This window comes from Uranotaenia lowii, chromosome 3, assembly GCF_029784155.1.
Source record: "Uranotaenia lowii strain MFRU-FL chromosome 3, ASM2978415v1, whole genome shotgun sequence".
NCBI lineage: Eukaryota > Metazoa > Arthropoda > Insecta > Diptera > Culicidae > Uranotaenia > Uranotaenia lowii.
In genome coordinates, this window is record NC_073693.1 from 156,964,583 (window position 1) to 156,989,078 (window position 24,496).

Below are 24,496 nucleotides of genomic sequence, written 5' to 3' on the forward strand. Positions count from 1 at the left end.
GCACAATTCGACAAGCCGCTCAACCGAGCAACACGTGTCAAAAGCATCTAAATATAGGTACTTTGTTGTGAAATTTCAGGGTTTGATAGTCTTTTTTAATGTTTATATTTTCAAAGATTATAGGAGAACAAGCTTAAAATGTTAAATTCTATTCACGTAGTGCAAAGTTTCATCCAATGGAAGGTTTTGCTTGTAAAGATTGATAGTCTCTACCTTACAGCGAGCTAGTTGTGATGCATGAAAAACAACTGCAACAAAAACTGCGTGTTATTTATTGCCTTCTAAATTTTAAACGATAAGATCCATCATTCGACTTGACTATCAAGGGTGTAGCGCATCTGATAGGAAGTTTTATCCGACAGGTTTGAACCGTGGCAGCAATGAATTAAGTTTAGTTCTTCCCCTTTAAGTATCTCCGAAGGCAGTATAGAGTAATTTAAAAATTTGCTCTTGGAATTAATTACCTCGTGAGCACGTAGAGCACGTTTTTCATCAGTTGATTTAGCCATGATAGGATCAGCAACGCTAACTGATGTCATGTCTGTGAATGTCAACTTGAACATCCGTTATTCAACAATTACGAGAAATTACCGACTTGCAAACTGTGTATGGTTTGTGCATTGTAAGTGCGAAACGACTGCCGTTGTAAGCGTGTACATACTAGGAACCTAAGTATATCACCTATAACTGTGACGTTGATGTACTATACAGTTTTGTGAATCAAGTCCAGTTAGGCGTCCCCGGTCCAAGTCGAGTAATTAGATAGTCTCCGATAGTTGGTAGGTGATATTGGTTTGAAATATCACACTAATTAGAGAGCAGCCTATCTCGTCTGATATTGATCTTGAACTTGACGCAGTTTACATGACGGGCAGTCAGTCAGTCGTTGACTGAGCCACGAGGTGAACTTATGCGTGGGAAGATACACATTTGCATTGAAAAGTGATTAAGCTGTTTTTTCAACCCTGTCACGGAAACCTTACATGTGTTTGATTCGTGATGCGCTTTTGTGCATGTTGCTGTTGCTGTAGAGAAACGATTCTTTACAGATTTTTAGAAGAAAAATACAAACTATCTCCTGTTTACTTATATTGCGATCATGTTACTAGTTTCATCACATACGTCTACAAACTTATCCAACAAGCTCTGAAGTTTATATAAAGAGCAATGGCCATCTATGCAAAAATTTGTTTATGGGTCATATGGATTAGTGCTATATGTACATTAGAAAGGCAGCCAAATGGGTCATGTCGAATTTCGCAAACTGACTATATATTTACATTATGTGAATTGGTCCAAAACTTGGCTTATGAAAAATTTCAGCTCAGTCGAACTTGATTTAGGAGTGCCTCAAAGAGCTCAAAGTTTCAGTTTTTTACCCTCGAAAATCACCTAAGGGGGGACCAAAGGAAATTGGACAACCTGAAATTTTAATTTTTAAGCCAAATCACTTATAAATGCATAAAACGTCAAAACCTGGTTTTATCTCGAAAATATTTTATTGTTAGAAATTGACTTCAAAATTTCAATGATCACGTAAGCCCCCCCTTACGCAAAGGAAACCGGGAAAATAGAAAATTTCATTTTTATGCTAAACTAGCTGATCCCATACGAACTCCGTTTCGCCTTCAACTTGGAATATATCATGAACAGTTTGTATGAAAGTTAATTGCCAAGCATTTTCCAGATTCATTGTTAAGTAATAATTGCAAAAATATTGGACGATCACTTCGTCTGTCATCTGCTACTAAATATGAAATCAGGAATCAAAAACCACGTGTATAAATTTCGACTAAATCATTGCATAACAACGCAATTATTGCCAAAAATCTAAACCCCTTTGAAGGGCTCTCATATAAACTTTGATATCTGAAATCGATTGCCCTTCCCCTCAAAACTCCCGTGTGCAAATTTTCAAAGCAATCTATTGTATAATAACGTCAATATTGCTAAAAATAGTGAAAAATTAATGTATATGGACGACCCCTTTCGTCGACCCCTGGCAAAATATTTGACATCTGAGATCGATTGTCCGTCCCTGAAAACTACCGTGTGGAAATTTTCATCCCAATCTGATGTATAATAACGTCGATATTGCAAAAATATTGAAAGGTTCATATGGACGACCCCCTTTGCCGGCCCCTTGAACTGAATTGAATACCTGAAATCCATTGCTCATCTCTCAAAACTCTCATGTACCAATTTTCGTCTGAATCCGATGTATAATAACGACAATATTGCATCAACAGTGAATAGTTAACATGGACGACCCCTTTGGCCGATCCCTGATTTTAGTTTGGATAAGTGAAATCAGTTATTTTTCCCTAATAACTTCTATGTGCCAATTTTCATCCTTATCCAATGTTTAAAAATGACAATATCACTAAGATACTGAAAATTTAATATGGATGACCCCTTTTGCCGGTCCCTTACAGTAAATTGGATACCTCAAATCGATTGCACGTCACTCAAAACTATCGTGTACCAATTTTCATCTGAGTACGATGCATAATAACGTCAATATCGCAAAAACAGCGAACAGTTAATATGGACGACCCCTTTAGCTGTCCCCTTACACAAAATTTGACACCTGAAATCGATTGCTCGTCTTTTAACACACTCATGTGCAAATTTTCAACACAATCCGACGAAAAATAACGTCAATATCGTGAAAACAATATTTGTCTTGTATGGACGACCCCCTTCAGAAGGGATCATCCAAAAATCTGGAAACATTTTTCATCTTTCCTGGTCCTAATGAGTATCCATGCCAAATTTCAGCTCTCTAGCCATTAAGACGGCTGAGTCTATAGAGGACAAACAAACAAACATACAGAAATTGCTTTTTATATATATAGATGACTTAAAAATGCATGAAACGAGATCAGGGGTTTTCTCGAAAAAATTTTTTGTCAAAAATCAATTTTCTAGGACAGCTAAGTCAGATGTTTTGGAAATTTTGAAGTTATTTTCCACAAAAAAATATATTTTGGTGATTTTTAATTGTCAAAACCCCATAACTTTGAGCGTTTTGATGCACCCCTAAACCAAGTCCGATTGAGCTGAAGTTTTTCGGGCCAATCTGCAAAATATGTGAAGCCCATGACTCGACCATGAAATTTTTACTTTCATTATTATAAAAGATAAAATGAAAAAATGGTATCGTCTTCTACAGTTTTAAGGTATCATAACGCATTTTTTTTTTAAATTTTAATAAGTTATTTCCCCTTTATTCTGACTGTTTTTAAAATAGCAATATTTTTTTTTAATTTGAAAAGTGATGGGGAATGGTGGGCCATTAAATCCAAATTGACCAAATAACATGCAAAGTTTATAAGTTAACCGAAAACTGTAATTTCAAAATAAGTTTCGTTATTTTATATCAATTTCAAATTATGAAATAGAAAAAGAGAGTTTTGTATGATCGAATAAAATCAAAAACCTGGCTCTCGAACGTTTTGTCAAAATTCCTAATAAAGGATGGACAAAACATTCTTCATAACTCTTCATTTGGCATAAGAAAACTTCACAAATAGGGAAAACGTATTTAATGTTCTGAATATGTATAAAAACATAAAAATATAGGTGGCCCAAGATACCCTACAAAATGTGGCCTACGATGCCCCACGAGCTACGCTTTGAAAATTGGTTGATTTTGTGCGACTCATTGATGTTTCATCAAAAATTCCTTTTCCACGTGAAGGAACATGGCAAAACTAAGATTAGGCAAACGCAGCCAGCACACACGAGTAGATGACCGAAAGAGTTTTTTGCTTCCGTCAGTAGCACACAACATCAGCGCTTGCTGGTTATTGGTGACTTGTCACTAGTACTTTGATTGATTGCCGTGAAATGTACTGTATAAACTTGGAAATCGTTTCTTTTGGAAAGCAATGTTAAAAATTATCGACAGATTTTTCTCTTTCTTTTCTCAATAATTTTTTATTATTCTTATTCTCTGAAACTGATTTTAATATGTTCCAATTAATTAGTCCTTAATATTTTTATTTGATTCCGCATAATTTTTGTTTCACATATTATATTTTGATACTGAGTTATTTTTTTAAACTGTTTATCCTTTTACGTGTCTTTGTCCTGTGCTGTCCTTAGTATTTTGCAGCTTGAACTATTTTAATTTCGCCACTTATTTATATTATTTATCTATTTATTCATTTTATCGCATACTTTTTTTCCTTGTAAATAATATAACATTGATAAAAGTCATATCAGTTTTAATTTAAGTTTTGATTGTGAGGTATCCAAACAAGTTTTGTTTCTTTTTTTAATCTTTTGTAGCTGTATTTTATTTTGGTCTGACGAACATGGACGGGGATGATGAAGTAATTTGTACTGAATGCAAAAATGTGGAAAACAATCTTGATAAAATCATTACATGTTCGTATTGTTTTAAAAGTGTCCATTTGCGTTGTAAAAATTTGATTGGCAGTGCCGCTCGAAAAATGAAGGCACAACAATTCTTTTGCGATTCGAATTGCGCGTGCATTTATGCCAAAATAATATCGTTGCGTAAAGATCATGAAACAATTATAGAAAGCATAAACATGAAAATAGAGCAGACTGTTCACAATGTTGTCTCCAATGAGATGAATTCTATCAAAACGGATATGAGATCAGTTACGTCTGCAATAGAGGCGTCACAGGAGTTTTTATCTTCGAAATTTGACGAAATTCAGACAGACTTCGAAGATTTAAAATCCCGTAATGATGCTCTAGAAACAGAAGTATCTGGTCTCAAATCTAAACATTCTAAACTTACGGATCAAGTTCAAAAGTTAGAAATTAACCTGGACCGTTTTAATAAAGAAGCTATTTCGAAAAACATGATGATTTTTGGGGTGCCTTTTAAAAGTGGCGAGAACACCCTAGATTTGGTCCGTAAAATTTGTGGGTCTTTCGGCTATGAATTAAAAATTGAGCACATTGAAAACGCTGTCAGATTGTTTTCTTCAAATAAATCAAACGATTATTTCCCACCAATCAAAGTATTTCTAAAAGATACACTTATTAAGGAAGAAATTTTTAGCAAGAAACGAAGTTTTGGAAAACTTGCTTCTACCTTAGTGGATCCATCATTTTTAGTAAACGGAAAACCTTTAAACGTCACAGTTAGAGATGAGCTTACGCCTTTATCTATAGAAATCTTAAATGAACTACGCGAGTACCAAGATTTACTGGGAGTTAAATATATTTGGCCTGGTAGGGGTGGTGCCATTCTTATCAAACAAACTGACATTTCTAAACCTGAGATTATAAAAACAAAACTAGATTTGAGTCGTTTCATGAGCAAACACGTTATTCAACAGGGAAAGAGCAGTTCCACACTTCCAAAAGAAACTCCGTCACCAAAACGTAAAAGGAACAATGCTGATTCAGGATAAAGTAAATAAAATTCAAAAATAAAATTGTAAGTGTTTAACCTTAGTATAAAGATAATTTAATGGATAGTTTAATTAATAAATATTATGAAAATATAGATGAATTTAATTTAAGTACTTGTGCTAATGATTTGGGTAATTTAAGAATTTTGCAGTGGAATATTTGCAGTATGAATAGTTTATGTAAATTTGATTCTGTGCTACAAACTATTCATCAATTAAATAATTGTATTGATGTTATTGTCATTTCTGAAACTTGGCTTGTCAAAGATAATTGTAATATTTATAACATTCCAGGATACACCTCAATATTTTCATGTCGTGATCAACCATATGGAGGCTTAGTGATGTATATTAAAACGAATTTGAAATTTAAAGAAATTGAAAACAAAGTTGTTGAGGGTTTTCATAGAATAAGTGTTGAAATATGTCTGAGTGGTCAAATTTTCAGTGTTCATGGTATTTATAGACCACCAGCGTTCTCGTTTAACCTGTTTTGTGATGAAATTGAATCCTTATTAGCATCTGTTCCTGTTAACCATTCGAGTCTTATTGTTGGTGACTTTAATATCCCCGTGAATTTAGTTAATTTAAACACTGTGATGAAATATAAATCAATTTTAGAATCTTTCGGTTATGCTTGCACAAATACTTTTCCAACAAGACCAAAAACTAAAAATATCCTTGACCACGTTATTTCGAAGCAGATTGACATAGACCGACTTAAAAACGATACTATTTTTACAGATGTAAGTGACCATTTACAAATTGTTACATCCCTAAAATTGTTATGTGATAAGAAGGAAACAATTCTGAAGAAAGAAATTATTGATCATTCCAAACTTAACGATTTGTTTCGAAATTATCTAAATAATATTCAACTACCAGAAAATGTTAATGATGGCCTACAGCACATTACAACAACTTACAACCGTTTTCTCTCAATGTCTACTAAAACACTCAATAAAAAGGTAAAACTAAAAGGCAATTATTGTCCATGGATGTCACTAGACCTTTGGACACTGATTAGAATAAAAAATAACCATTTGAAACGTTGTAAACGACATCCCGATAATGTCCAACTCAAAGAAATGTTGAATCATATAAACAAAAAGCTAAACTTTAAAAAACAAGAATGTAAAAAACAATATTACGAGCGATTGTTAAACAATACTCCACATTCAAAGCTTTGGAAAAACATAAATACACTCCTTGGTAAAAATAAAATCACCGCTCCAATAAATCTTTCTGATGAAGAAGGCGTAACAACAAACAATTCTGAGATTTGTGAAAAATTTAACAAACATTTTTCTACGATTGGGAAAAAACTAGCTAATGAAATCCCATCTGATCCCGGCAGTGATCCTTTGTCGCATATTAATAGTGTACAAAATACAATATTTTTACGTCCAGCTAGTGTCAACGAGGTTCGACTAGTAATTCTATCTCTTAAAAATAAAAAGAGTCGTGGACCTGATGGATTTCCTGTAGATGCGTTAAAAAATAACAACGAAATTTTCTCTGGTATACTCATGCAATATTTTAATCACATGTTAGAGACAGGAGTTTATCCGGATTGTCTTAAAGTTGCAAAAGTTATTCCCATTTTTAAGGCAGGTGATCCACATGACGTAAATAATTACCGTCCAATTTCAACCTTAAGTGTTTTTAGCAAAGTTTTTGAAAAACTTCTAATGAATAGAATTGAAAATTTCTTAAATCAGGAAAATATACTGTACAAATTGCAGTACGGTTTCAGACCTGGATCGAGTACGCTAATTGCTATCACAGAGTTAGCTGATTCTATTATTTCAAAAATTGATTCAAAGAATATCGTTGGTGCTTTGTTCTTGGATCTTAAAAAAGCCTTTGACACACTAAACCACGACATATTATTGTCCAAATTGAATGAATACGGAATAAGAGGTGCTGCTAACAACATCCTTCGCAGTTATTTATCGGAAAGGAAACAATTCGTAGCGATCGAAAATACTAGAAGCGATTTGAGAAACATTGATATTGGTGTACCCCAAGGAAGCAACATTGGTCCGTTACTTTTTCTTTTGTATGTAAACGATCTTTGTAATTTACCACTGAAAGGCACAGCTCGATTATTTGCTGATGATACAGCTATTTTTTATTCAGCTGCATCAACGAATGTTATAACTCAACAAATTGAAAATGATTTGAAGTTACTATCAAAATATTTTAAATGCAACTTGCTTTCTCTAAACTATTCAAAAACCAAATATATGTTGTTTCGTTCTTCACATAAAAAAATACTATCAAATAATGACCCAATTATGGATGGAATTGTTATTGAGAGAGTTCATTACTTCAAGTACTTAGGAATTTTCTTGGATGAAACACTTTCTTGGAGTTGTCACACAGAGAACCTAGTAAAAAAAATTTCTCCTCTTTGCGGTGTTTTGTGGAAATTAAGAAACTTAGTGCCCCAACATGTTCTTTTAAAGTTTTACTATGCATTTATTCAGTCTCATCTAAACTATCTTATTTTGATATGGGGAAGAGCCTCCTTGTCACATCTTCAAAAACTTCAGACCCTACAGAATAGATGTTTGAAAAACATCTTCAGACTACCCCTGCTTTTTCCAACCCAACAGCTATACTCTCTGGGAACGCACAACATTCTTCCAATAACCGAACTCTGTAATTTGCAAACCGTTATATATGTTCATGATAATATACACTCGAGTAGCAATAACCAAAACCTAAATTTTACTACGGGATTAAGAACCCACAATACCCGTCAAAATAATTACTTGCAACGAAGCCGATCCATGACATCTTTAGGGCAAAAAAGAATTTCTTTTATAGGACCTACAATATACAACGCTTTACCTACTGAAATAAAGACCATCAACAACCGTTCCATGTTTAAAGTCAAAGTAGTACAGTTATTAAAAGAAAAATTGAATCGTTAAAAAAGTCGATCAACAACCAGTTTTTTTTAATCAAATTTTGTTTGTTTTTGTAGCATCGTAGTTTTCTTTTGTCGTATTTTTAACTATTAATAAAAAAACTTAAGTAAATCTAGCATAATATTTAATTAGTTAACATTATTAAAAAAAAGAAATGGATCTCTTTAAAGGAAATTTTCTTCCATTGAGATCCTTATCGTAATCTTGTTTAATTATAGCATACATTTCCTCGCAGTAAATAATAAACTTTTGTGTTCTCAGCATGATTAAAATTTTGTTCGCGTTGAAGTTTCTTTGTTTTGCTACCAGACGTGCTGAGAACAGTAGCGTCCATTACCAGGGGGCTCAATTGAGCCTTTTGGTGTGGGGGAGTGTGGTGGGCCGCTACAAAAAAAAAAAAAAAAAAAAGATCATAAGCGTATGAGCGTATTTTTGTTATGAACTTTAGGTTCCCCATCGATGCAACAAGCAAGTGTTTGTTTAATTATGTAAGTAAATTTTAACTTTTGTATCTCTTTTAAGCTTGATAATTAAAATAAGCATATGATGCGTATTAAAGTCAACAACATATAGAAAAATATGCTAACGCAAAGCGACGACGATGACAGTTGGATTGAGATTTTTATTTCAACACACATCTGAAATATTCAGAGTGGTCTATGTTACCCCACTCTCCCCTATAATTTTTGAGCACCCGAAAATAAGCTCTTCTGAGCGTTAAATCATCTTAATCTATAATATATTGTTTATTTTTCTGGTAGGTATAGTTTAGTACTTTAAAAGAATTCCGTTAATTTTAATGCATCGAAAATTCAATAAGCAAAATCCTTATTAAAATTTAGAAAAAAATAATCTTATTTCTTACACTATTTAAAGAATGAAAATTGTAGCAATAAAAATTGAAAATAATTTTGGTTTTTTGGCATAAATTGCATAGCTAGAGTAAGGTTACCATACGTACTCTTTTAAGAGTACATGTACTCTTTTTCGATCGAAAAATGGGGGTACTCTTCTTTATGTGAAATTTTCCGAAATGTACTCTTTTTATGAGAGCCATTAAATCAGAAAAATGAACCTGTTTGTTTCAGTATACGAAGTGTGTTTGCCACATCTTATACAAGAAATACGAAAGAAATACAACTTACAAAAATGTCCAATACCTTACCTAAATATAGGGGAGAGTGGGGATACTTGATCCCTTTTTCTTATTTTCACCATATCTTTTTGGAAAAATTTAGCAACTCGCCGTCTTTGACATTTTCTGACAACTTGTAACTTCAAGTTTCTATGCTCCAAAAATTAGAACGATACTTGAACCCGTTGATGCACTAGAAGCATTTTCGTGGGAGTAAAAAAATTGCGATTTTTCTGAAGTTAGGGGAGACTTGATCCCCTATTGAAGGAGACTTGATCTTTTATTCAGGAAGCCCTAATCCTTGTATGAAAATCAAACAAAACCCCAAGATAGAATGTTAATTGACTATTTTGGTCATGTTTGTTCTCATTTCACAATTTATAGCAGACATAAGAAAAAAATTCTATAACTTTGTCTCAACGCTAATAACATTACATACTTAAAGGCGCTATTTTTTATAATTAAGAGAAAATTAAATATTTTTGCTCTTTTCTTCAGACAATTGTTTGATAAATATTAGTTTTTGGATAAATATTAGTAATTTCGTAATCAGCAATCATAACGATCAATTCAGAAGAAGAATATGCCGTTTGGAAGGGGGTCAATTGTACCCATAATCAACATTTTAGAAAACTTTTCTGAAAAAAGTTGAGAGTTTTCCATTGCTTTGAAAATATGGCATTATGAAGTTCATTTTACGCTCGAACGATTGATACATTGGAGCAAATATTTTTTTCATAATTTTCCCATGTAAGGAACATTTTAAAGTGATGAAAAAAGATCTTCAAGTTACATTTTGTGAACTTTTTCAAACAAAGTTCAATTACTCAAACAATTATTTTGTAAAATTTTTTGAAACTACAAGCCTTGTTGTTTTGCTCAATTTGGCACATTTTTCTAGAACATTTGATCTTTGTAAGACATTCCAGTTTCGAGATATAGCTAAGGAATCAAGTATCCCCATGAGTATGCAATAATCCCTCGAACACTTGCTTGCTTTGTTGCGCAGAAATCTAACATGTTATTTGTTCACAAGAAATATATGCGCCTAAAATATTTTCTTGAAATCAAGTATTTCATCGGGTTTTATGGGGTCTGCCAGCAAAGCATCAAATACTTCTTTTCCTTCGAAAAACCCGAATAGGAATATTCAGTCACTGACTTTTTTCTTTTTATTCTTAAAAAAACATTACAAAATTTATATTTATCATCTATACGTCATACCTAAGCTTTCCAGAAAACTTTCCGAGCATATTCGGGCCGGACAAATCCGGGCATTTTTACCCAAAAACCTGACCAAAACCAGAGCATCTCCGAGAAAATCTGACCTAAATCCAGGCTTTTCTCATGCAAATTCAAGAGAAAAAGTGAAAAATGTACTCATGAAAAAATATTATTTATTGAGTCACGATGTTCAATTCAAATTTTACATTTCCAAAAAATGTTTGCACGGGTATTTCGATAAAACTAGTTCAAAAAATCATTACGTAAAGAAAAATGTAATTATGGATAGGATTTTGCTTAGATTTTGGATAAATCCGGGCGTTTTTCTTCGACACCTGGGCAACCTGGCCGGACCGGGATTTTTCTCATTTTTTTTCTTGCAAAACGGGCTTTCTGGGATGCTAAGTCATACCTTTTGCCCCCAACAAATTGGCAGTATAAGAATGACTCTGTTTTTTATAGAGTTTTCCTTAGTCTTTTGGAATTTTTTTTTCATTGTGCTCTTTTTAGCATTGCGGGATTTGGTAACCCTAAGCTAGAGGTCAATAAATTTATTTCTGTTGACGATTTCTTTTTTTTCAAAGATTTCATAGTCAATGCAGTAGAGGGTCAACTACTAAACTATCAATCTATTAAACTTAAGGCATTTGAAAGAGGCTTCTTTTCCTCATGTATCAATCATTAAACTGTGTGTCGCGATTAGGCTTAATTAACCCTTAGTCACTTAGTCAATCCTTTTTTTCGAAATGTTCAAAAACGAATAGAAAATTCTAACTAGAATAACTTTAACATTTCCAAGTTTTCCAAAATGTATGTAATGGGTAAAATCGATCCCAAGAGTCCAAAAAAGATATATTTTTCTCCTGAATGGATTGTGATCATTGGTTATCACGAAATTACTAATATTTATCCAATAAGTAATGTTTATCCAGTAATTATTTGTTAAATAGGACTTAAAATACTGCATTTATCTTAAGGTTGCCAGGATTTTTTCCACTCTCATCCGGGCCTAGCAATTCCGGGCATTTTTTCAAAAAAAAACCTGGCAAAATCCGGGTATGGATTTCAATTTTTCAAATCCAAAAACCGGGCAAAAACCGGGTAAAATTTAGGTGTTATTATAGATAAAAGCAAAGAAAAAATGCAAAAAAAAATGAAATTAATATTTTATTAATGTAATTGCAGACTTCCAAAATCTTTTTGGAACACTTAAATATTCAAAGGTTCATAAAAGTAAATCAACGAAATTATTTGAAACAACCGTTGAAAATTTTCATACCGATAATCGATTTTGCTGAAACTTACTCAAAAACTTTGATTTTTTTTGGTTCTTGGTTTGGTTCTTTGTGAAAGTTGTGTAATAATCCGGGCAATATCCGGACTTTTTTCACGATATCCGGGCAACCGGGCCGGACCGGACTTTCTCGAAATTTTGCATCAAATATCCGGGCAAACCCGGTTAAAACCGGGCAATCTGACGAGCTTAATTTATCTAATAGCTAGGAAATTGCGCCTTAAAATATGCAATGAAAATAAGGTAGTAAACAAACTTTTAGAATTCTCTTTGTCTGATACTTACAAACTGTCAAACGAAAACTTATACGGCCAAAAATAGTGACAAGACCTTTTATCTTCAGATTTTACTAGATTGTTGTCTAAGGTCAGGCCACCCTGAATTATGGATCAAATCTCCTTTAGTAAAGGATCAAGTCTCCTGAAACTTAAATAATATCACTATTTTTTAGTCTCACGAAAATGCTTCTAGTTTATCTACGATTTCATGTGTTGTTCTCACTTTTGGAGCATATAAGCATGAAACTACACGCTGTAAGAAAATGCAAATGACGGCGAGTTGCTAAATTTTCACAAAAAGATTTGATGAAAATAAGAAAAGGGGATCAAGTATCCCCATTCTCCTCTAATATAAGGGAGTGGGAGCAGTGACATCTCGGGTTTCAGAAACCTTCATATAACTAAGGGCAACTTTAATGTACAAATTAAAAAAAAGTTATCGATGCCCTAAAAACATTGCCCAATATCCCATACAAACTTTTTATTGGTTTTGTTAAACATACCAATTCTGTTGATGTAAAAAAAATGTTTGGCCAATCACCAATTATTTTTTAAATGAATATTAATAATTCAGTTACCTGTATGGGGTATGACGAAACAAAATGAAAATGCTGGAATATTATTGTTTTGCAAAACGTGTTTTTAACATAAAAATTAAAGCCATCAGAACATTTATTTTTATTATATCACCTAGTATAATTTTTTGTAAAAGTTTGTAAACCTCAAATGTTTGCAGCGGCCTAAGGCTTTTTTCTTAAAACAGGTTTAATGACAGGAAACATGTAAAATTTAGTTCAAACAACCTAAACACTGCAATTTGTGTTTTTATACGTTACGGCCTTTATGCAATGACAAATTGACCATAAACTATAAATTTTCATGCATTGTCATTGGAATGTTCATTAAAAAAAAGATTGTTGCAAGTTACCCCTGTTTCTGAGAAAGGTGACAATTGAATTTTTTTTTTAATTAATATCTTTAGATGAAACCATTAACCAATAATTAAAAAAAAAAATTTTGAACTTGAAAACTGTCGAATGTTACCTCAGTTGACGGAACCTGTTTACACAAAAACAAACCGTTAATACAAAATAGAATAAATAAGAAAAAAAATGAATTGCAATATTTCAGGATTCGGAATCTTAATTCTTTAATATATCCTGCACAGTGCAGTCAGTATTACTTTTTCGCCATTTTCCAAATTTATTTTTTTCCATTTTCTTTAACTTGTCTGACAATCTAACCTATCCTGATGGACTCATTTCCAAAAAAAACCTCGGACTTGACATTAAAATATAGTGTAACGTGTAACTTTAAAACTAAACTGAGTCGATTTGGGGTTATTTTTGAATTTCTTCAATAAATTGTTTTGCGATAAATTTCCTTTGAAGGATTTACAAATTGGCACAAAAACGATTAGCAGGCTAGTTTCCACAGAAGAAACAAAAATGATGTTGATTTTCAGTACAAAATATCCATACAAACCTAAAAGCTCAAAATTACCCATGTAAACATTACATAAAAAATCTGCATAAAATCATGGATAAATTTTGAACGAAAATAAAACATTTTAGACCCCAAGGTTTGTGAAATTCATAAATGATCATAAATCGATTCAGTCTTCTGTAACATATCGAAAAATCAGAATGAATATTACACTATCGAATCTTAGTACTCAGTATTTAGTTACCAATATAAACCTAATGACTATAAAAGGATAATAAAGAAAATTACAAAATTATTTAACGACTTTAAGGAAGTCCACTTGCTTCCATTTTGGCAGGTAACAACTATACAAAGATAAGCTTATGGTTAACCAGTGTTCGGCATCGCTAATTGAAAAATAAGCGGCGCTAATTAAATCGCTAACTCATTCAAATTTAGCGATCGCTAATTAAAACCGCTAAATGAGCGGAAAAAGTTATCGCCTCAAGCTTAAAGCGCTAATCGCTAAACGCTTACTGTTGACAAACAATAACGTAAACAGGATGGCAACAACATGGATTATGGTTGCATCTCAATTCGTTTGCTCAAATACTTTACAAACATAGTGTAGATTGTTTATTGTGCCCAGTCTGTTAAAAAAATCTGAAACATCTAAATGAAATTAAAATGCAAATTCATTCTATGGTGACATTACCTTATTTTTATTTTACCTGTTTTTTGCAAGCAAAAAACAGTATCTAAAAACTGACCTTCTAGCTTTGAATCATATAAATAATGTTTAAAATAGTTTAATACTGTTCAACAATATTTACTGAATTGTTTGTCTAAGAATATTGAGAAAAGAAGTACTTGAAGAGAAAAAAAAAATAATCTGTATGAGGCGTATCCGCCCTGAGACCATTCGAAGTGACCATTTTCACTTGGAGCGTATATTGGTGTAAGAATGTTGCTCGATGTCTCCTTTACTTGTCAAATGATGATCAAATAAAAAGTCTACTTCTATCAGTAATAGTTCGTGAATTTGAAACAAGTAAATGGAAGTAAGCGTTCTTCATTTAGCGGAACCAAAAAATAGCGGAACTATTTAATTCGCTAGCTCAATCAAAATTTAGCGGCAAAATTAAACCGCTAACCAAAAATTATCGGAATTGTGCCGAACACTGTGGTTAACATATAGTCAACATAGCTTTAGCTTATGGTTTGACACATGTGCTAAAATCTAACGGACTAGAAATATCTAAAAAAAATATGTAGATAATATGTATTTCAAGAACAACAAATATGATCAAAATAATGAACATTCTAAACATTACAAAAAAATATAAATACGTCAAAAAGATGATAAAAAAGTACATAAAATTAAATAAAAAATGAAAATGTATAAAAACTGGCATTAATAATAATAACAATGGTTTGTTTTAATAAATAAGTGAGAAAAAAGTTTACGACTGTTAGAATTTGGTACGATTTGATTTCGGCAACACAAAATTTCCGAGCGTTTTGCCAAAAACTATATAAGATATATTTCAATTTTAGTCACGATCCACCCCCATCTTCCTTGTAGTGTCTTTGAAATTAAAAAAGAAATACAAGAGACCCTTCAGAAAAAAAAACAATCCTCTGTGTCTCAACTTATTCAAATTTTCTTTATGTTAAGTTTCTTTCACTACACGCATCGGCGATCTTAATGATATTTTTTGACGAGCAAACCAAAATATCGAAAATAAAATCACTTTTTAAAAAACCCTTAACTTATGGAACATTTCTTCAAATCACTTCCAGCAACCAGCTCAACATTCAATGATGCGTAACGACAATCTGTTCATGTTCGGTAGTTCATCGCTACGCAAATTTACACTTCCACAACTCTCTTCCCCTATTCATCCATCTGCCAATCATAATTACACGCTCTCTCGTTGATCCTATCAGGCCATTCATAGATCACATTGACAATAATGCCCTCAATTGGTTTACTTCCTGATAGGTAATCCCCTATTAAAATCAGAACTTTTGAACAAACATACGCCTTGTTTGTAGCACTTGTCGTTGGTTGATTTGATCAGTAAACAAAACAAGTGTTTTTGAAAAGAAAACCCCGCCAATTCATGCGTTGAACTTGTCGTCGAAAACTCACTTTAAACTTTATCGCACGTTTTCCGCTTCCCTTTGGTGAACCGTGTTAGATCTACGACCTACGAGCAACTGTTTGCAAGTGACCGTTGCGCATCACATTTATTCTGGCGTTCGGGGTGAATTGAACCAGGTCCGGCCCAGTCGGTCGAGTCGAGAGTGACTCCACACGCAAGCATTGCCATTTAACGGTCATACTGTGTCTGATATCTAACTAACTCTATGTATACAAATAAAATAAGTAACGTATTCTAATCTAAGATAATTTGACTTGTTGTCTACATGATTGAGATTAAATCTAGCGGCTTCAAAGCAGTTAATAGCGACGGTTGAAATTCTTTTCAGAAATCGCAATGAATGATTGAGACACTTCATGCGTAGCAAATTAGCTCAAGCACGAAATTTTTGATTTGTTTGTTTTGTTTAATATTCAAATGCGCATAAAATGTACAACCAATTTTTTTTTTGTTCAAATTAGTAACCATGATCATGACGGATTTTCAAATTTTCATAAAAAAACATCTAGGTAACAATTATGTAATCTAAATGAAATATTAAAATTATGTTATTAATATTTTGTTCCGTATGTCAAGACGATTTATTTAGTTTCATACTCCTGAATTAAAACTCACTCGTTACATTTTTCTCGTTCCTATTAGACGGCATCAATCAATCATGGGAATACTAGTAAATCACCGACACTTAGTTCATACAACCACATACAGCTAGCTCACCCGCACCGGGCAAATTTTGTTTGCACCTTTCGGTGTCGGTGGGTATGATTTGCTTCATTTGATCTCACAATTACAGGAAGTGAAAATCGCACAATGTGTTTCTGAGAATTATTTTGCTCAGTTTCGTTTGCTTCAGAAAGCCAGTAGGTCTTGAATTTAATTACTAAGGTAACAAAACAGATCAAATCCATTTCAGGTTTTATCGATGATTTGTTTGGTTTATCTTTATGAAAAAATAATTTTTATTAGTCAAAATCATTATCAAATAATACAGGTATTTCAAAAATGTCTACATCTCGTATGTTGTCCATCTAATTTGATCATATAAGGCGACACTACTTACAAGTTTAGAACTAGTAGCTAAACGGCAAGAGGCCCAGATGATCAAACGACGTAGAATGTAATAATAAGAACGCTAATCATTTACAAGCGCTCCATGCATTGACGCGTAAAGCGACTTTTAGTATGCTCTACCGATCTAAGAAGGCCTAATGCTATTGTCGTTCACAGTAGGCGTAGGCAGAAGGTAATTTGTTATCACCATTAGAAAGGTCAATATATCTTCTTTGGATATGACAACGGGAACGGTAAATGAATGACTGTAACGACTCCATCAAAGGATCAAGCATTGTTTTGTTTCCTCAGGTTTTAGAACAATCTGCAACTTTTACGGATTGATGAATGGTGATAAAAAATTTGGGATGGGGTTCTTTAGTAGGGGAGAACTGTACAAGACGCACCAGCGAGGTAAAATGGCCCATGCCATTCTTTCTCAAAAATACACTAACCTTTGGCTCCGAATGGTGTTTTTCTCCATTTTTACTGTAGCAAACGAGCTTTTACATCATTTTTTAGATGAAAAGTTCACATAAACGACTTTAATTCTTAGAAACAAAAGGATTAATGGATTCTGCCTAAAACTTGTTATTTTTTATGAATAACATATAAGGTTTTATGGTTATCCAGTCTGCGCTATCTGATCAAACTGCAGCTTTTCGTTATAACACTCGTATGCACTTTCGAATGATTATTAATATTCTATTATATTTCACTAACTTCCCACAAATTTTAACTCAAACTTATCATATCAAAATTTGGGGCAGAATGCCCGCAAAACCACGTGTTTTAGGCTCAAATTTTGAATGCTGGTAACTTTTGAGAAAATCCAAATGTTAGACCAAAACGTGTTTCTTTTTATTTGCTGACTCCCAAATTACGATGACAATGCATAATTATAACAAATTATAACTAATTACTTCTGAAGAAGTGGAATAAATATTATATCGTTAGTAATCCGTGGCGACGAGGATGGGCGAACTCACCGTAGAATCGGCAGGTATGTAAATATTTAAGAACCGGGGAAAACAAACAAACAAAAAGAAAAAAACGAATGACGATTTATTGCGATTCATTCAGGAATCCGAGAAGGCCAGGTCCGGGAGACTGCAAGCCGTAGGTCAGGAAGACCGTAACAGAGGTTAACGGAAACCGAAGGTCAGAGTAAGACCGGAACGAGATCACGGAGATCGGAAATAGGTCGAGCGTAAGACCGTAATTTAGGTCGCGGAAAGACCGGAATTGAGGTTACGTGTAAAACCGGAATCGAGGTTGAGGAAACCGTAACGCGAAAGGTTTGAAATCAATAATCCATTAAATGAGGTTATTTTAAAAGATGTATTTGATTGGCAGGAAATGGAGAGATTCGATTTACCATCATTTGATTTTAAACAGATGGCCCCAAACGAAGTCAGGGACAAATGGGTGCGTTACAAACGGCAATTTGAATATTTGGCACTAGCCAATAATGTAACCAACAAAACCCGTTTGAAAAATATTTTTTTGGCTAGAGAAGGGCCAGACGTCCAAGAAATATTTGCTAGCATTCCTGGAGCAGACGTCGAGGAAGCTAGAGGAATAGATCCGTTTAAAGTGGCAATCGGAAAATTGGACGAGTATTTCGCTCCTAAGCAGCATGAAGCGTACAAACGGTTCCTATTCTGGTCAGAAAAACCAACCGATATGAACGGACCGATGGATAAGTTTCTATGGAATTAGCCAGCAGCTGTAATTTCGGGGGAAACAAACAGGAAAGCTACGAAATAAGTATTATTGACAAAATAGTCCAGCTGGCTCCATCAGAACTTCGCGAAAAACTTCTTCAGAAAGAAGTTCTTACCCTGGACGATGTTATGAGAATGGTAAACAGTTACCAATCAGTAAAATTCCAAGCAAATCAAATGTCGACCTCCAGTGAACCATCGGGTTCGATTGAAGTGAACAGAATCGAGAACAATAATGCAACTCCCAAATACGGTTGTTCCAGATGTGGTAAACGTGGGCATAGAGGGGACGACAGTGAATGTCCCGCTTTACATGAGTACTGCAGGAAATGTAACCGGAAAGGACATTATGCTAGATGTTGCCGGTCACAACAAAATTACACACGTCGTGTGACGCGTCCTCCACCTAAACGTGGCCATGGATCTAGTGGTGGTCTTGCGGGCAGCCCAAAACGATCGAGATATCAGTCGGTTAGAAATATCGAATTGAACGATCCAGGTAATTCGGTGACTAACAAATAAAAAAAAAGTCAATAATACAATCATACGATAGATTTATAAGTCTATCGTATGATTGTGTTTTTTTAGGTAATTATACTAGTTTTGTGTTCAATATCGGAGACGGGGATGAGCTTCTCTGGGTGACGGTTGGCGGCATACTCATTCAGGTTCTTATTGACTCCGTGTCTGAAAAGAATATAATAGATGATGTGACATGGCAAAAAATGGAAGCTAGTGGGGTTGAAGTTAAAGCTCGTAGATTACAGTCAAATCAGAAATTTAAAGGATACGGAAAGTCATCACAGCCCTTGCTGGTTAAAGAATTTTTTGAAGCAACCATCGCTATCGAAACTCTGGATAAACGTATTGAAAAAGAAGCCACCTTTTACGTGATCCAAGGGGGTTCACAGTGTCTATTAGGTCGTGTCACCGCGAAAGAATTAGGTGTTTTAGTCTTGGGTCTACCTAGCACTCAACCAATGGAGATTTTCAATCTACAGATTTCTAGAAAACAACCGTTTCCTAAATTTAAAGGCCATCCGGGTGAAACTGTAATGAAACGTCGCTTAAGAGATCGCGTTTGGTGGCCTGGAATGGATCGTGAGATTGTCAAGCACGTGACTTCTTGTGAAGGATGCAGGTTAGTAACTCTTCCTGAAAAACCAGAACCAATGCATCGTAGGCAGATGCCATTAAAAGCATGGGTTGATGTAGCATTGGATTTCCTAGGTCCATTACCTTCTGGGGAGTACCTTTTAGTTATTGTAGATTACTACAGTAGGTACAAAGAGATTGAAGTAATGTCACAAATAACTGCTAAGGAAACCACAATTCGACTCCATAAGATTTTCACCAGGCTAGGGTTTCCTGTCACAATTACACTAGACAATGCAAGGCAGTTCGTTAGTCAAACGTTTGACGATTACTGCACGAACCATGGTATTCATCTTAATCATTCAACACCCTACTGGCCTCAGGAAAACGGGTTGGTTGAAAGGCAGAATCGTTCGCTGCTGAAACGCCTTCAAATCAGCCATGTCATGGGAAGAAACTGGAAAGAAGATTTATACGATTATCTCATGATGTATTATACCACGCCTCATTCAGTGACAGGTAAAACCCCCACGGAATTATGTTTTGGTAGGACGATTCGATCCAAAATTCCTTCACTAACTGACGTTTCGTATCAACCAACTGATGATGATGTACGCGAAGCAGATCAAATTTCTAAGAAAAAAGGAAAAGAAAGGGAAGATGAGAAACGAGGTGCTAAGTTCTCGAGTTTACAATCTGGAGATACGGTGTTAATGAAAAATTTATTGCCAGGAAACAAACTCACACCAGCATTTGACCGTCAGGAGTATACCGTAGTACAGAAACGAGGGCCTAGGGTCACTATCCGTAACAAAGACACTGGTAAAATTTACGAACGTAATGTTACACATGTGAAAGGTGCACCTGATAGCGAAGCATTAACAGCATCTAAATCATCGGAAGCACCAACTACAGAAGATCCACCCCGTCTCATGAGTAATCAAGAAGCAATTTTAACCCCTGATAATTCCAGGTCACGGCGAGATATAAAATTACCGAGCAGATATGATGATTATATAATCGACGTCTAAACTTAAACAGTAATAAACAAAAGGAGATGTGATACTCAATCCTAAATCAGTAAACTAGGCAACACTGCATCAAACGTCAGTGTATGACAGACGAAAAGGGCCGCCATTGAGAAGTGAAGAAGTGCGTTTTAGTTCCTCCCGCGTGTTTTAGTAATATCTTTTTTTTTTTTTTTTTTTTTTTTTTTTCTTATTATAGAGACTTTCAGCCTTGGGCTGGTTCGTCTCTTTCTAAGCGCACATCTTTCGAAGTAATGATGGCTAGCATCTCACAAATGCTAAAACCACCAGACCACAGAAAGTGTACTATGTATGCCATGACCGGGATTCGATCTCATGAACTTTAGCGTAGATGACTTGAACTCTAACCACTACGCCGAAGCCGCTGGCTTTTAGTAATATCGATATTACTTCTGAAGAAGTGGAATAAATATTATATCGTTAGTAATCCGTGTTTTATTGAGAGTACCACACTGCGTTCTGTCCACTAGTTTTGGCGTTCTACCCCGCGGCTTGTTTTCTGGCTGTTTAAGATCTTCTCAAAAATATATCCAAAATCGTGTATTTAACATATTATTTCTTTTTGAAAAGATATAAAAGGTATCCCTGAATCGTCGTGAACTTTCAATTTGGTTCATAGATGATGAGTATCGCTGTAAATAGCGATTATGCTTAACTGGTGCGTCTTGTACAGTTTTCCCCTATGTCGTTCACAATTGACACAATTTCCGGCAAATTTAAAGGTATTGTGTGATATCCTTGCTCAAGATGGGTAGAGAAAAAGGTATAACATTGCGCTTAACCTCAATCGACAGAGCCGTGTAAACGCAGGGTCAAAAATAGTTATGGAATTTCGAATGATATGTATGGGATTTGAAACAAAATTACAATTTATGGAAAATTGAGGGGTCTTATTGTTCAAATACGTATACAGTCGCATTCTTTGAAATAACATGTATGGCAATTTGTTAAATTTATGTTCAAATATTCTGACTACGAGACAGATTTTCTTTGTAAATTTAGCAACTTTTTTGCCTAATAAGATATGTGTGGTGTCCATAAGATTGATGTGGGGTTTTACTTCAGTGTATAAATAGATGGAATAAAGGAGTGACTTTCAGATAACAGAGGTAATCTTGTACTATGTGTTTCATGCGTAAATTAACATCTAAAATCGAAGATATCACATTGGCGATCCTGCCATGATATGTGCTATACAAGACATAGTGAAGTATTAAATATAGTGATAATTAAATTCAGAATTCAAGGAGAAACTAAAATCGCGCTTGGTGAAGATCCCATCAGGGCAAGGATGCCAGTATACCGGAAATCAACACACTTGCGCTGAGTCTAGTCCCAAGCCGAGTGAAATATGAATAAAAAAATAAACAAATAAAATCTTGCGCTGAGTTTAGCTCCAAGCCAAGTGACAGAAAGAAAAAAAAAATCTTGCGCTGAGTTTAGCTCCAAGCCAAGTGAGGAAAAAAAAATCTTGCGCTGAGTTGAGCTCTAAGCCAAGTGGAAACAATCTTGCGCTGAGTTTAGCTCCAAGCCAAGTTTGAAAAGATGAAAAGAGAATATCTTGCGCTGAGTCTAGCTCCAAGCCAAGTATAGATGAAAAATAAGGAGGATCTTGCGCTGAGTAAAGCTCCAAGCCAAGACGGAAAAAAACAAATCTTGCGCTGAGTCTAGCTCCAAGCCAAGTTTGCAAACATGGAAGAATCTTGCGCTGAGTTTAGCTCCAAGCCAAGTGGATAGATTTATAACTGCACATCATGAGCGGTTCATATATTTAGAACCATGTTTTGAACAATGTTTCTTCTAATGAGTTTGTGAAAAATAAACTGGCAACTTCCTTGAAGTCATTTACACTGGGACAAACAAACGTCATTTTCAAATGACAGAAAGGAACATGTTGAAACGAACCACATATCGACGAATCGATATTGAGCGCTGTTCGACATTTTCTTTTCGGTTCTGCGGATGGCTGCATCATTTTCTTTCTCGCTTATTCGCATTGCGTCGATTCAGAGAACTCAAGACTGAGGATAGAGGAAAAAAAAGCAACAGGCGAACGCGGTAGCTGTACAGTTCTAGAGTGAAAATAAATTTTGGAGAAGACTAATTGTAGCTGCTTTCTGATTCTGTTTTTGATTGTTTGGGTAATTACGGAGTGTTATTAATCCACAAGTGCAGACAATATTTAAAAAAATAACATAAATAATGTGCAAGGCAAGTGACTGATAAGAATTTTAAGCTGAAAGTTTGGTTTTTCCTGTTTTCAGAGATGAGCGGATTTTGGCACGAGTCCGATGTTTCGTCAGCCGATGACAGCGGTGACGAATCAAGCGATGTTAGATTGAAAACCCGCATGCGTGCTTCCTATCGTAACGATGCGAAAGAAAAATCGGAGTGGCTGTCAGGCTCATGGCCATTAAAACAGTTTGATGGTACGCTGCCGACGAATAAACGAAAGGCCGAATGGATCCGGTATCGGGAGCAGTTCGAGCGGATTGTGTCGTGTAAGGCCCCGGTGAGTGCAAATACGAAGCTTACAGGGCTGAAGATATTCGCAGGAGATTATCTCCTCAGTGTGATCGAAATGCAGCAGAAAACTGTTTCCGACTTGGCTGAAGACATTTACGCAGATACTGTGGCTGCTGTCAACAAATATTTCATCCAAACATGCGACTCAGCGAAGGAGCGTATCAAATTTCGAGATATGAGGATGGACGGCACGGAATCATTCATCGATTGGGTTCTGCGTTTGGAGAACCAAGCCAAGTTCTGCGAATTCGGACCGGAGCAGCGGGTGGAAGAGTTCATACAAGCGTTACTGCGTCGCTCAGTACCAGGGATCGCAGGGAAGCTGTATGAAATGTCGGACTTCCTGGGAAATGACTTGGAGCGTATCATTAACTACGGTAAGCATTTGGATTACATACGGGCCGAGGCCAACGAGGCCAAATTGCCTGTGACAGAAGACCCGGTCGCCACTGGGTCACACCAGGAAGCCACGTATGCTGTTGAAAGTAAGAAAGTCAACACACTGCATCATGGGAGGACGGGAAGGCGTGGTGATCAGGGCAGTGGCGATCGATCTCGCAGCGCATCTGCATACAAATCAAACGGATTCAACCGCAAGCGTACTTGGAGCTCAAGAGAAAGAGATGACGGCAGCTGCTACAAGTGTGGAGAAATCCATGATCCGAAAGATTGCAGAGCGTTTAAGGTCAGATGTTATAATTGCAAGAAGTCGGGCCACTTTGCGGAATTTTGCTTCTCGAGAAGAGATTATTCCTCCAATGCTGGGAATCGGATGAGATCGGGACGCAACGAAGAACTAAAGCGTGAAGCAAGAATCATCAATCAGGTAGATAATGAGGAATCTTTTTAACTAATTGAATGAACTTCAATAAAATAAAATGGTTTTTAAAAACGGCTGTAGTTTTGATAATCCGAAACAATTTAAATGTTGAAGACAAATTCTACTATGTTTGTTTTCTTTTTCTTCTTTTTACCATCGTTACAGTTGGTCACTGGGAACATGAAGGCAACCAACGGATCAAGTGATCCGAGATTTGTTTACTGTACTATTGGGTCGTGAAGTAGACTAGTGAAGTAGACAATGTGCAACTCGAGACCCCATACACCCAACCTTCGGGTAGTGGTCATATCACCTCTTGTCTGCAACTCCGATTCTCTACCTCCCCGTGGTACTAGCTGGGGTGCGA

General features: G+C 35.1%; 2 protein-coding genes across 2 annotated transcripts in view; one reads left to right on the forward strand and one right to left on the reverse strand.

Moving 5' to 3' along the window:
* Positions 1-15,993, reverse strand: part of LOC129755092 (glutamine synthetase 2 cytoplasmic-like) — a 28,695-nt gene extending 12,702 nt beyond the window's left edge. The window contains exon 1 of the mRNA XM_055751424.1: positions 15,850-15,993. The gene's annotated coding sequence lies outside the window, so the exon portion shown is untranslated. The remainder of the gene's footprint in view (positions 1-15,849) is intronic.
* A 2,781-nt stretch (positions 15,994-18,774) lies between these two features.
* LOC129757888 (uncharacterized) lies at positions 18,775-20,825 on the forward strand. The gene is made up of 2 exons (XM_055755260.1): positions 18,775-19,138; positions 20,708-20,825. The coding sequence occupies exons 1-2, from the start codon at positions 18,775-18,777 to the stop codon at positions 20,722-20,724; spliced, it is 381 nt and encodes a 126-aa protein (XP_055611235.1). The 3' UTR covers positions 20,725-20,825.
* The last annotated feature ends 3,671 nt before the right edge of the window (positions 20,826-24,496 follow it).